Source organism: Ochotona curzoniae, unplaced genomic scaffold (genome assembly GCF_017591425.1).
Source record: "Ochotona curzoniae isolate NIBS_2020 unplaced genomic scaffold, NIBS_Ocur_1.0 contig_3819, whole genome shotgun sequence".
NCBI classification, from domain to species: Eukaryota; Metazoa; Chordata; class Mammalia; order Lagomorpha; family Ochotonidae; genus Ochotona; species Ochotona curzoniae.
This window is the reverse complement of record NW_024466004.1, coordinates 3,231,568-3,245,503: the sequence shown is the minus strand read 5'-3', so window position 1 is coordinate 3,245,503 and position 13,936 is coordinate 3,231,568. Positions and strand designations below refer to the sequence as shown.

Here is a 13,936-nt window from a genome sequence, read left to right as displayed (position 1 = left end):
AAAAAGGACAGGCAAGAAGTGGGAAAAGAAAGGGAAATCAAGATGATCACAAAGACTAAATGAGAACAGGGAACAGACCCTGATGGTTAAAGCACTCAATTCCTGGCATTTAAACCTCCCTGACCAGCCTGACTATCCCCATTCCTCCCTAACCAAACCCAGCTGTCCAGGAGGCTGTTTTCCACTGCATTTTCTGGTCCTTGCCGAGTTCATCATTTCCCTACTACAATGCTTTTTCACAAAGGTTCCTTCAGAGACCGATGTATGACATGTGATTAAGACTTCAGTTAAATTGCCTGTGTGTCTGGCTTGGATTCCTGACTCTGGATTCTGAATCAATAGGCACTCCTGTTGATAAGCATACAAGGAAATGGTGGGAATGGGTTCAAGCAGCGGGGTCCCTGCCACTCACATGGCAGTCCTAGATTGAGTTCCAAGCTTGCAGTTCAGGCTCCTCTATCCACTGAAGGTATCTGGGGAGCAAACCAAGCAATGGGAGCTCTCTGTCTCAAAAATAAATAAATAAAATCACTTCAGATTCTACAATCCCCAGGAGACTCTTCTGCCTCACAACATACATGAGCCCATACTCTCTCCTTTCCTAGGGAACTGAGGGAGAGTGGACTCTGTTGTGGCACGGCAAGTAAAGCTGCCACCTGCAACACTGGAATCTGATATCACTGCTGATTTGATTTCCAGTTGTTGCACTTTAGATTCAGTTCCCTGCTTGTGGCCTGGGGAAAGCAGCAAGCTTGGGCCCCTGGCACCCATGGGGGAGACCCTGATGAAACTCACGGCTTAAGTCTGGCCCAGTCCTGTACACTGTAGCCATTTGGGGAGTGAGCCAGTGGATGGGGGATCTCTGTTTTTTTCCTCCTCTATAATTGTTTCAAGACTTACAAATAATTAAATATTTTTTTAAAGATTTATTTATTTTAATTGGAAAGGCAGATATACAGACAGGAGGAGAGACTGAAAGGAAGATCTTTTGTCTGATGGTTCACTCCCCAAGTGGCTGCAACAGCCAGAACTGAACCAATCCAAAGCCAGGAGCCCAGAGATTCCTCCAGGTCTCCCACGCGGGTGCAGGGTCCCAAGGCTTTGGGCTGTTCTCCACCGTTTTCACAGGCCACAAGCAGTGAGCTGGATGGGAAATGGGGGAGCTGTGATTAGAACTAGTGCCCACACCCCTCCTAAAACTGTTCACCTAAACTGTTGACATATGTCTTGTTAGAGCTATAGAGTTAGACTGCCCAAAAAACAGCCAGGTTTGGCAAAATCATGCTTTAACGCTATAAACTGCTAAATACTAAAATTAAAATAGACATGAGACAGCTGAATAGTATAGCCATTTTAAGGTGTATAGAACCCGGTTGTATATAAACTAATAATTGAAGTGTCAATGTAGAAGTCACAGGATGTGGTTCAGAACTTGCATTCCTTTTTTTTTTTTTCTCTTTTAACATATTGGTTACTCAATACCATGTCAACTAATTCCATAACGTTATAAATTGTTACTGATGTAACAATTTAATTGATCAGGATTGTACTTTTAATTGATCGGGATGATACTCTGCTGGCTCTACCTTCAAACCAGAGATGGTCTCCCCAAGAAACCATTGAACTTATCTGGATAATAAGATGCTAGACTTTATGCTTGGTAGATGCTTACAATGAAAGAATCTCAACTGAATTTGAACTGTAGTAATGCAACAAGGTGGAGAAATTCACCATGGCGGGGGTATGAGGAGGGGTGGGGGGAATCCCAGTGCCTATAAAACTGTGTCACATAATGCAATGTAATCAAGTAAAAAAAAAAAAAAAGTAACAGTAACAGGAAAGAATTAAAGTAAATCTCTTTTAAACCAAAAAAAAAAAAAAAAGGAACTAGTGCCCATATGGGATCCCGGCGTGTTCAAGGAGAGGACTTAAACTACTAAGCCATCGCACCAGGATAAATCTTAACAACAACAAAACGGATTTAGAGCACAACATAACACACATTTAGGTCGGCATTCCATGTTCAGCTTAAGAAATAAGACTCCAAAACAAGGTGTTATAGCCAGCAGGTTAAGCTGCCCCTTGAGACATCTGCATCCTAGTCCCCAGTGACTAGGATCTACTCTCACCTCTGCTTCCAAATCAGCATCCCAACGGGCCTGGGAGGAGCAGATGACAGCCTAACTACTTGGGTTCCTGCCACCCACAGCCAGGAGCTTCTAGCTCTTGCCTTTGTCCTGCTCCAGCTCTGGCTGCTGTGGCCATTTAGGGAGTGAGCCCACAGACAGAAGATCTCTGTCAGTCTTCCAAATAAAAATTTTAAAAGAAAGGAAGGAAGAAACAAACAAGACAATATGGAGTTGAAATCCCTGACATTGGGCCCAAAACGATGGCTCAAATTGGCTAATCTTCCCCTTTCAAGCACCAGGATCCCAGAGGGGCACCAGTTCATGTTCCAGCTGCTCTGCTTCCCATCCAGCTCCCTGCTTGTGGCCTGGGAAAGCAGTCAAGGACGGCCCAAAGACTTGGGACCCTGCACTCATGTTGGAGACCCAGAAGAAGTTTCTGGCTCCTGGCTTTGGACTGGCTCAGCACCAACAGTTGCAGCCACTTGGGGAGTGAATCAGCAGATGAAAGATTTTCCTCTGTATCTCCTCCTCTCTGTAAATCTAACTTTCCAATAAACATAAATAAATTAAAAAAAAAAAAAAAGAAAAAAAGAAGGAAATCCCTGGCACACCTCCTCTCTTCCTAGGAAGTCATTTTACTGAGTCCAGCAGTTTTCATTATCATTCTTGGAATTATTTTCTATGTAAGTAGGTATCCGTAAATAATATACAATGTTATTTTACTTGGCTTTAAAATTTTATAGAAGTAGCTTGACTTTGCGTACAAGGCTTACTCTGACTCTAAATCATGTAACCTTGGATTTTAATTCATTTCATGGTTGGACACTTTCTAACACATTAAAAAAATCTGTTCGAACACAACTGTAAATGCATTTAATTGACATTTTCAAATACAAAACATAGAATACAGTAAATATCCATGAACCCGTAACAGTGACGTAATATGTTCATATCTTGTATTTCTTTTTTATGTTTTCAGCATGTATGTATTCATTTGAATGTCAGAGTTATCAAGAGAGTGATAGAGATCTTCCATAAGCTGATTCACTCCCTAGATGGCCTCAACCCCCAGGGCTGAGACAGGTGCAGAGAGCCTCTTCTGGGTTTCTCACCTGACACCAGCTGGGAGCTGGATCAAAATGATGCAGCTGGGATAAAAGGTGGCTGGCATGAAGGTGGCAACCTAACACACTGAGCCACAACCACAACATTGCCTCCCACATTTCTTTAAGTATATAAAGCATTAGAGAGACTCCCGGCATTACCCAGTCGTGTATCTTCCCTCCCCAAGGGATAACCACTATTCTGAAGTTGGAGGCATCCCTCCCATCTGTTCCTACAGTTACAAAAATTCATAGAGCCATAAAAGAACAGAGAATATATTACATTTTTAAACTTTACATAAAAGACTGCACACCATACATATCTTGCTTTTTTTTTTCACCCTCAGCAGTGTGTTTTTATCTAGTTCCACTTTTAAGTTTTACTGATTACAAAAGTAACATATGCTTAGCAGAGAAACCGGAAAGTCAGTCACACACAGCACTCTTGCGAGGAACGCCACGTGCCGAGGCAGTGCCACGTCTTTTCCTGCAGCCTTCTGCCACCTGGCAGAGCTGGACACACACCAGCAGCCCCTTAACAACACTCAGCAGAGGAAGACCCAAAGAACTCCAGGAAATGCCCTCTCCTGGCTACTCACATTCGTCTCCTGCTAGGCCTGAAAACAAGAAGCTAGTCGACTTACTGCATCCCAGAACAATCACCCTGCCTTCGCAGAGAAAAGAATGCTCTGGGACGTGCTGCTTCGAGAACAGAGCACAGTCCTACTTCACTCCAGCATCCTCTGGAATAAAACCAGCCCCACATGATACTCCGGAATAGCCGTTTCACCTTGATGGAACAGTGCAGAAACCTGGGCATAAAAACCAAGAGGTGGGCCCTGGCGCTGTGGCCTAGTGGCTAAAGTCCTAGTCCTGAATGCGCCGGGATACCATAGGGGCACCGGTTCTAACCCCGGCAGCTCCACTTCCCATCCAGCCCCCTGCCTATGGCCTAGGAAAGCCGTTGAGGATGGCCCAAATTCTTGGGACCCTGTACCCACGTGGGAGACCTAACAGAGAGGCTCCTGGCTCCTGGCTTCAGATCGGTGCAGCACAAGTCATTGCAGTCACTTGGGAAGTGAATCATTAGACAGAAGATCTTCCTCTCTGGATATCTGACTTTGCAGTAAAAATAAAAATAAACAAATCTTTAAAAAAAAGAAAAGAAAAATAGGTGTTTGCTTAGTGCTAACAGAAGAGCTAAAGCAAATTCGGGCTATCCAATCTAAACGGCAAAAGTGCTGGCAGCATACTCACATTCACACGCTCAGCCAGGGGAATTTGTCCAGAACTGGAGAGCTACACTATTCTGCTGATAACCTAGTATCTTCCAGTCACTAAAACTTCACCAATAAAATGTTTTCCAGCATGGAAGAGGTTGTAATGAACCTGCCTAGACAGGCTGGGGTCCATTTCATGAAGTCTATCATCAGATTCATCAGTGTTTTAAGAAATAACTCAGTGGGCCAGGCGCAGTGGCTCAATCGGCTAATCCTCTCCCTTCAAGTACTGGGATCCCATATGGGCACTGGTTTATGTCCTGGCTGCTCCTTTTGCCATCTAGCTCCCTGCCTGTGGCCTGGGAAAGCAGTAGAGAATGAACCAAAGCCTTGGGATCCTGCATCCACATGGGAGACCTGCAGGAAGTTCCTGGCTCCTGGCTTCAGATCAGATCAGCTCCAGCTGTTGTAGCCACTTGGGCAGTGAGCCAAAAGACGAAAGATCTTTCTCTGTCTCGCCTCTGTAAATCTGCCTTTCCAATAAAAGTAAATAAATCTTTAAAAAGAAAGAAGGAAAGAAATAAAGAACTAAATGACAGAGATGGTTTTAGTTAAAAATATATGGGCCTCTAAGTAATTCAAGTGATTTAGACAGCTTTCTTAGCTTCACACATGCAATGCTAATGAGATTGCCTTGACTTTGACAAAAACATTTTGCTTGAAAAGAGAGGTAAGCCCTTCTCAGTAGAACTGGAAATAAGAATGTAGGGAAGGAATGAATGAACAAGATTTGCATTTCTCTCCTATTCCAAATCTCATTCCTATTCCCCATCTTCTCACTGGCAGAGTTCACCCCTTGACTGGGTGGCTTTTGTGACAGAGGGTGTCTTAACATCAAAGGAACCTGAGGGGAAGTAGGAAACAGCAGGAGAAAAAAACTGGACTTCAAGACTGCAAATCAGGAAATCCCTGCTGTGAGCTAGAACAAGCCACTCCCCATCTCTGATCCCAGCTGCCTCAGCTGCAGTGGTCACAGTCTCGAGCTCCAACATTTTCCAATTTCAAGACAGACATTCACCTGGGCCAAAAATTTGCTATCTTTTCTTTTCACTGTTTTATCAATGTTTTGTGTTTTGTTTGAAAGTCAGAAAGGGAGCCTGGCATGATAGCCTAGTGGCTAAAGTCCTTGTCTTGCACACTCTAGGATCCCATATGGACACTGGTTCTAATCCTGGCAGCTCCCTGATTGTGGCCTGGAAAAGCAGCAGGGGATAGCCCAAAGTCTTGGGATCCTGCACCCACATGGGAGACCCAGAGGAAGCTCCTGGCTCTTGGCTTCAGATCAGCACAGCTTCAACTGTTGAGGTCACTTGGGGAGTAAATCATCACAGGGAAGATCTTCCTCTTTGTCTCTGCTCCTCTTTGTATATCTGACTTCCCAATCAAAAAAATAATAATAATAAGGGAAAAAAAAAAGAGTCTTTTCCCCCGTGTGCCATGGCAGAAGAGGACTACAGGGAACTCATTTTGTTTCAACTCTGCAGGAATGCTCTCTTCTTTAGGAAACGTCTGGCTGAACATTTTCCCTACTGAACTCTCACCTTTTTAATAAATAAAAATAAAAAAAGAAAGAGAGAGGCAGAGAGAGAGAGAAAGAAAGAAAGAAAGAGAGAGAAGACAGAGAAGACAGAGAAGACAGAAGAGAGAAGAGAGAAGAGAAGAGAAGAGAAGAGAAGAGAAGAGAAGAGAAGAGAAGAGAAGAGAAGAGAAGAGAAGAGAAGAGAAGAGAAGAGAAGAGAAGAGAAAGGCACAGATAACCGTAACATCCAGGGCTGGGCTAGGCTACAGCCAGAAACCCAGAATTCAATTTGGGTCTCCCTCATGAGTGTCAAGGGCCCAAGTACTGAGCTACCATCTACTGCCTCCCAAGATACATGTGATCAGGAAGCTGGATTAGGAAGTGAAGCCAGGACTTGAACTCAGGAAGCCCAATACGGCATGTGAGCAACCCATGTAACATAACTGCTGAATCAAACAGCTGCCCTACAATTTGCTACTTTTTTTTTTTTTTAAGATTTACTTATTTGTTTTGGAAAATCAGATATACAGAGTAAAGGAGAAAGAGAGGAAGATCTGTTTGCTGATTCACTTGCTCCCCAAGTGGCCGCAATAGCTGGAGCTGAGCCAATCTGAAGCCAGGAGCCAGGAGCTTCCTGCAGGTCTCCCACATGGGTGCAGGAAGCCAAGACTTTGGGCCGTCCTCGACTGCTTTCCAAGCCACAGGCAGGGAGCTATATGGGAAGTGGGGCCACCAGGACACACACCAGCACCCATATGGGATCCCAGCGCATGCAAGGCAAGGACTTTAGCCGCTACCTACCATGCCAGACACGATTTGCTACTTTCAAAAGCACAAAGCAGGAAAGTCTCAGTCCCTTCCACCTCAGATTTACTCTGATTTGGTAATCATGCCTAGTGCTGACCTAAGTGGGAAATGGAAAGCTCAAGCCTACTTTTCAACTTCAGAGTTGATATGAGTCTTAAAGCTCACCTAATCCAAATTTCTCATTTCCTAGGCAAGGAAATCCAGCATGAATTAGTTAAGTATTCTGCTATAAAATCTGGCTTTTACCCTGAAGACACAACACCATAATCTATCAGATTAGCTACATGTGGGAGTGACACCTCCCTAGTTCCTCCTCCTGTCACATCTTTTAATGCCATGATTTACCACATTGTACCAATCTCAAATCCAGCCCACTCTCTATTTCTACTGCCATTAAGCCATCACTCCTTTCTTTTCTTTTCAGACAAGATATCTATTTTTTTTAAAGATTTATTTATTTATTGGAAAGTCAGATATACAGAGAGGAGGAAAGACAGAGAGGAAGATCTTTCGTCCAATGATTCACTCCCCAAGTGAGCGCAACGGCCAGTGCTGTGCTGATCCAAAGCCAGGCTCCAGGAACCTCTTCCGGGTCTCCCACATGGGTACAGGGTCCCAAGGCTTTGGGCCGTCCTCAACTGCTTTCCCAGGCCACAAGCAGGGAGCTGGATGGGAAGTGGAGCTGCCGGGATTAGAACCAATGTCCATATGGGATCTCAGGCGTTCAAGGTGAGACTTTAGCCGCTAGGTCACACCACCGGGCCCTCAGACAAGGTATCTTTGAGGGTCCCCCTCCAACTGAACTGCTGGACACAAAACTCCAACCATGGGGAGAGTGTTGGGACCTGTGATTTGACAGTGAAGTTCATGTGTCTGAATGAGGCCTCCTCAGTTACTGAAGATGGTGCAATGGACAGCATACCCAGATACACATGGCAGTCCACTGGAGCCTGCAGAGGACATTTGATACCACAGGAGAGAAAGGATGGCAGAACAAATTGGTCAACTACCCCAGAGAACCTTAACAGAAAATTTCTGAGCATAAGGAGACTCTGGTGTGAACAGTGTCAGCCAATGGACCTTGAAAGGATTTCCTAATTATTGGATTGGTGAGATCGACAGCATATCAGAACTATTGAAACCATTTAAGCAGAACCCTCAGAACATGCTCCACATCAGGGACCCTGGGATGACATCGGGTGATTGTTCCTCAACCCAGGGTACCAGGACGGGACAGTAGGGAGGCTGGGTGTGGCTTCTCCCCTTGTCTCCCCTCAGATACAGGAAGAAGACAAGAAAGTGTGGAAACAGAAGTCCCACCCACTTTCCCCTAGTCCTCAATCCTTTCCACCCTAATCAACTGTGTAAGCATCATCAAAAATAAAAATTTTAAAAAAGATTTATTTTTATTTGAAAGTCAAAAATCACAAGACGTCTTTCTTTCACTGATTCATTCAAATTGCCACAATGGCTATAGCTAAGCCCATCCAAAGCCAGGACCCAGGAATTTCTTTCTGGACTTGCACAACACGCAGGGGCCCATGGACTTGAGTCATCCTCCACTGTTTTCCCAGGCCATAAGTGGCTGGGTCAGAAGAGGAGCAGCAAGAACTAGAGCCAGCACCTCTAGAGGATGCTGGTGCCACACGTAGAGGATTAGCCCACTACACCACAGCACTGGCCCCACCATTTTTTCACAACAGCAGTGGTCATCTAACTCACTTCCTATACTCTCTTTGGCCTTTTGGGGAGTAGGGGAGAGATGTTAAGGATGGGGCTGGTGTGTCAGCAAAAGTAAAACGTGTGTTCCACTAAGTGGCATCTTTCCAGATCCTTAGGGGCTGAAACCAGCCAGAGATACTCAATGTCCTAGAGTCCAATACAACCCAAATTAACCAAATAATAAAATTAACTAAATAACAACTGTGTGACCTTCCCTCTAAAAGCCATGGAAAATCATTGGCCCAAACCATGCACCTCAGTGCAGCCAGATGAATGTTTTTCTGTTTGTTTTGTTTTAATTTCTTTGAAGAGCTGAGGTTGCGAGGGGACAAGTATGCTATATCTCTCATTGCCTGGTTCACTCTCCAAATGTCCACAAGAGCCGGGATGGGGCCTGACCATCACCCGGGTCACTTACAGTGACCGGTAAAAACCTGACTATCTGAGCCATCACCTGTAATCTCCCAGGGCTGCAGCAGATCTAAGACTCAAACTCAGACATTCCCCTCTGGGATCTTAAGGACTGCTCCAAACACATGGAATTCTTATAAATACAAATCTGATCATGCTACATCAGTCTTATAAAAGCACCCACTGCCTTTAAGAAAGACCACAGTTCTTAACTTGACCCATTTTTCTAACTAGGGAGGGCCTGGAAGACTTGGAAAATTTTGAATTTATTCTAACTATAAACAAGAGCCTGTCAAGAGGTAACAAGAGAAACCAAAAGGCCAATCAGAAGTCCAGAGCAGTAGTCTAGGCAAGAGAGGACTCAGTCTGCTCTGGGGCACATGGGTAGAAAGGGCAAGCAGAGCTAGGATTTAGGATAAACTTTAACAAGTCATAAGATTGTATCAACTAGTGTGACCTGTCACAGCTTAGTGTGTGCAAGTACACTCCCAGGTGGGCTCAATGATAAAATCACCTAATAACACACACTCAGAACTTAGTCCACCATCAGGTAACACATGCCCACACACAAAAGGATGGAAAACATCTGTCCGTCCACATAGAGACCTGGACATGACTGTTCATAAAAGCATTACTCACGATAGTCTAAAGCGTAAACAGCCCATATACCGATCAATGAATGGATACACAAAATGCAGTCATCACACCAAGGAACATTATTTGGCCACAAAAACAATCAAATGCTGACTGATAACAGATGAGTCTGAAAACATGACACTTCGTGAAAACCAGTCACAAAAGGTTTCATATCATACTAGTCTGTTTATATGAAATGTTCGAATAGTTAAGTCCATAGAAATAGAAAGTAGATTAGTAAGTAACAGTTGCCAGAGTTTAAAGAGGGGAACACATAAGGAGTGACTGCTAACAGACATAGGACTCCTTTTCTTTAAAGAAAAATTAACTAACAATTCAAAAAGGCAGAGTGAGAGAGTAAGACAGAAAGGTCTTCTGGCTTCTGGTTCTCAGGAACTACATGGTCCCAACAGCCAGGTTTAAGACATACTGAAACCAGGAGCCAGGAATTCCACCCTGATCTTCCACAAGCGTGACAGGAGCCCAAGTACTTGAAACATCATCTGCTGCCTTCCCGGGTGCAATTGTGGGGAGCGGGAGGGGAGGCAGAGCAGCTGGGGCTCAAGCTGGAACTGTGATATGGAATGTGGGCATTGTAAACAGTGGCTTAACCTGTTGTGCCACAATGTCAGTCCTTGGGCATACAGGTTTTTTGGGGGGAGGGGTGGAATAAAAATGTTCTGACATTAGTAGTGATAGCTGCATAAAACCATCTATACTACAGGTAAGATTTGTACTTCAAAATACTTAAGTTTATGATGTGTGACTTGTATCTCAATAAAGCTATTATTTCTTTATCTTTAGATTTTTATTTATTTGAGAGAAGAGAAAGAAAAGAGCTCCCATTTGCTAACTCATTACCCAAATATCCACAGTAGCTGAAGCCAAAGCCAAGTGACAGGACGCCAACACAGGTCTCCTTCACGGCTGGCAGGGCCTCAGTTACCCGTCACATCACTCTGGCCTCCCAGGGTGTACCTAAGCAGAAGGCTAAAGGGACGCACTGGAGGCGGGTGCCGAACCCAGGCACTCCCACACACACAGCACACACAAGTCTTAAGCCAAATTTTCACTGCTAAACCAAAAGCCTGCCCCAAAGCTATTATTTAAAAGAAAGAAAGAAACAAACAAAAAGTTTCTTTGTTTTCAACTCTTAGGCTGTTTTATTTAATAAAATTCCCATTTGCTGTGGCTGGATCATGATCAAAGAAACTGAAAGTCACCTGCCATCACTTTCATTTTTTTCTTTACCTTTAAATTAGCAAAAAAGAAAGAAACTGCTTTCACATATAACATGGACCTAGAACACAGCCATGCATGTCCTTTCCCCACCCAAGAAAAAGTTTCTCTTCTCTTACAGACCAAAAGATACAAAGGTTACCTTGACAAAATGCCCCAACAGTTTCCTTTCCTCAAGGAACCTTTCTATCTACAAGCACCTCAGGCAATTTTCTCCCATCATCTGGGTTTTTGGGAATTCCCAGCACACAATTGAGCAACATTTTTCTTCAATCAGCAAAGTACTACAAGCTAGCATGACTTGTGATGGCAGTTTATGATCAGAATATAGAACGAAGACATTAACTAGGACTGGGAAAAAGAATCGGAATAACATTCTTTACAAAGATTACTTGCTTTACACTGTGTCCTGAGCAACAGAACACATGTTAAATAAACAGTCCTGAGTTCTTTACCAATAGGCTATTTCATTAGTAACATTCTGTTTTTCACTCATTTCTTAGATAACAGAACAAAGGACTAAAATGTCAATTGTTTGTCTTTGCACACAGATAAGAGAGTCCAAACAGTAACTCGGAGCCCTTCAGAACCCTAAAATTCACTCTTCTACATTCTTCAAAATGAAAAAGGGAACCAGACACTTGAAGAAACGAAAAAGACTCCTCTGGCTTCCTCACAGATGCAGTGCTTTAGAAAAGCTTTCTGTTCCAGTAGAATTAAACTAGAAGACAGTTAACAGTAAGCAGTGTCAGAAGGCAGAGACATCCAGGCCACAATCCATATCTCCTGCACTGCTTCCTGACAGAACACTTTTCCCACTGATTCCCATAATAACCTTGGGATATCAAAATTTAATGATGTCACAATGGAAAACCCCAGAGAGCAGCAGTTAGCATAACTGGAGAGCTCACAAGATCAGGAAGGAAAGGAGATCAGTTGGCAGGAAGCGATGCTTATCTGAAAACACACAACATCTTTAACACTGATATTAGTGCTATGATTCCACAGTGCAATTTCCACAGTAATCTGTGGCCTTCTTTGTATTGCCATGTATTGATATGTACTGCTATTGAAATTTGATTTCTCCAAGTACCAGCATCCCATAAGGGCGCTAGTTTGTGTTCCAGCTGCTCCACTTCCCATCTAGCTCCATGCTTGTGGCTTGGGAAAGCTGTAGAAGGTGGCTCAAAGCTTTGGGTCCTTGCACCTGCATGGGAGACCTGGAAGAAGTTCCTGGCTCCTGGCTTCGGATCAGCTCAGCTCCAGCCACTGCGACCATGTGGGGAGTGAACCAGCAGATGGGAGATCATTTTCTTTGTCTCTCTGTAAATCTGTCTTTTCAATTAAAAATTAATTGGGCCTGGCGCCGTAGCCTAGTGGCTAAAGTCCTCGTCTTGAATGTGCCGGGATCCCATAGGGGCGCCAGTTCTAATCCCGGTAGCCCTACTTCCCATCCAGCTCCCTGCATGCAGCCTGGGAAAGCAGTCGAGGATGGCCCAAATCCTTGGGACCCCGTACCTGTTTGGGAGACCTGGAGGAGATTCCTGGCTCCTGGCTTTGGATCGGTGCAACACCATCTGCTGCGGTCACTTGGGGAGTGAATCATCGGATGGAAGATCTTCCTCTCTGTCTCTCCTCCTCTCTGTATATCTGACTTTCCAATAAAAATAAACAAATCTGTTTAAAAATTAATAAATCTTTTTTTAAAAAGGCAGATGCCTATTATTTTCCATATGTTTAATAGGGTCCTGAATAAAGTAAGACTGATGGCCAATATAGAATCTAATTTCTCTCTTAAAAGGGTTGTCCTAGAAAGGAAAGAACTGAACCAGTTAGGAAACGGAGCATAGGAGGTACAGCCAAACAGGAATTTCATCACCAACAGAAGTCTTTAAATTCACAACTGAAACACACAGGCCTCCTTACATTTCTCAGGACTCTGCCCCAAACAACTGAAACTGAATTAAAAAAAAAAAAAAAAAAGGTTGTAAACTGCAGACTGACGGATGGACAACCTCTAAGAGTCAAAACACGCCAAAACAGAAGAAAAAAAATCACTTAGAAGATTTTCTCTCCACGAACCCAGTGAAGAATAGAAGAATTCAGTGTTTGCACAAGAGCATTACAACGCAAGGGATGGGTGTGAGAGGTCACTTGCAGTTGGACAAATCCTTAAAAAAACTCCAGGGGAATAACCCCGACTCCGTGGTCACCTTGCCTCTATGGGAAAGGGTCAACCTAATATAGTAGGGTCCGCCCCAACCCCTACCCCGACCCCTTCTTTCTTTACCCCAGGCGGCCCCAAACTCCCATTAGCACCCTCTGGTGCGAAGCTGAGGGAGTAGAGGGAGGGGGCCATCCTTGTAGAAGCAAGCACTCGAGCACGGTGGAGACCCCCGAGATGGAGTTCTATCCGAAGTGGGAAGCAGCTCTGGCAAGGGCCCTCCAAGCCCCGGCTGGGGGTGGCGGGGAGGCGACACTGGCTACTCTCTCAACTTCTCCGCCCCTAGACGCCCCGGGGTCGGCCGCCTCCTGGCGGAGGTCACCCTTCCCAAGCCCTCCGCCCCCAGACCCCAGGCAGGAACTCACACTCAGCCGTCCCCGTTCCGCCGCCTGACAGCCGCCCCGCCGCCCCTAGGCAACCCAGGCTTCCCCCAACCTGGGTGCCCCCAAATCAGTCTTCTATGTTCGAGGGTTCCTCAGGCCCTCAAGATTTAGGGATTAAGATCTGGAAGGGTTTGGTCCAATCCCGTCTTCCCCTCAGCGTCCTGGGCTCACCTCCCCGGCAGCTTGGCGTTCCTCTTCCAAAACTGCTTGCTGTTCTCGGCGGCCATTGCTCTGGCCCGGGGAGGGCCTCGTGTAGGTGGGCCACGGGGTGCCGGACCGGACGCCCCTGAGGCCCGGCAATCTGAGGGGCCAACCCAGGCCGCTTCCTCCCCGCCGGTCACCCGCTACCAGAACCTAGAGGCGCCATCTTGGATGTGGGCACCCGCCCACCCAGCGCCGCTGCCATTGGTGGGCTGCGCAAGCTGTGGACAGACGGACCAATCGGGAGCCTGAATCCTGTAGGATGCTGAAGCCGAACGGCAA

At 45.2% G+C, this 13,936-nt stretch overlaps 1 protein-coding gene across 3 annotated transcripts in view; it reads right to left on the bottom strand.

Moving 5' to 3' along the window:
- TBC1D22B (TBC1 domain family member 22B) overlaps positions 1 to 13,829 on the bottom strand; it is a 75,728-nt gene extending 61,899 nt beyond the window's left edge. For 2 of the 3 annotated variants that reach the window (XM_040983296.1, XM_040983295.1), the window contains exon 1: positions 13,625 to 13,810. In XM_040983296.1, coding sequence (XP_040839230.1) covers positions 13,625 to 13,680 — 56 coding nt within the window. In that variant the 5' untranslated portion in view covers positions 13,681 to 13,810. Of the gene's footprint in view, positions 1 to 13,624 lie in introns of all 3 variants that reach the window. The other variant, XM_040983298.1, reaches the window with a different exon arrangement.
- Positions 13,830 to 13,936: the final 107 nt, after the last annotated feature.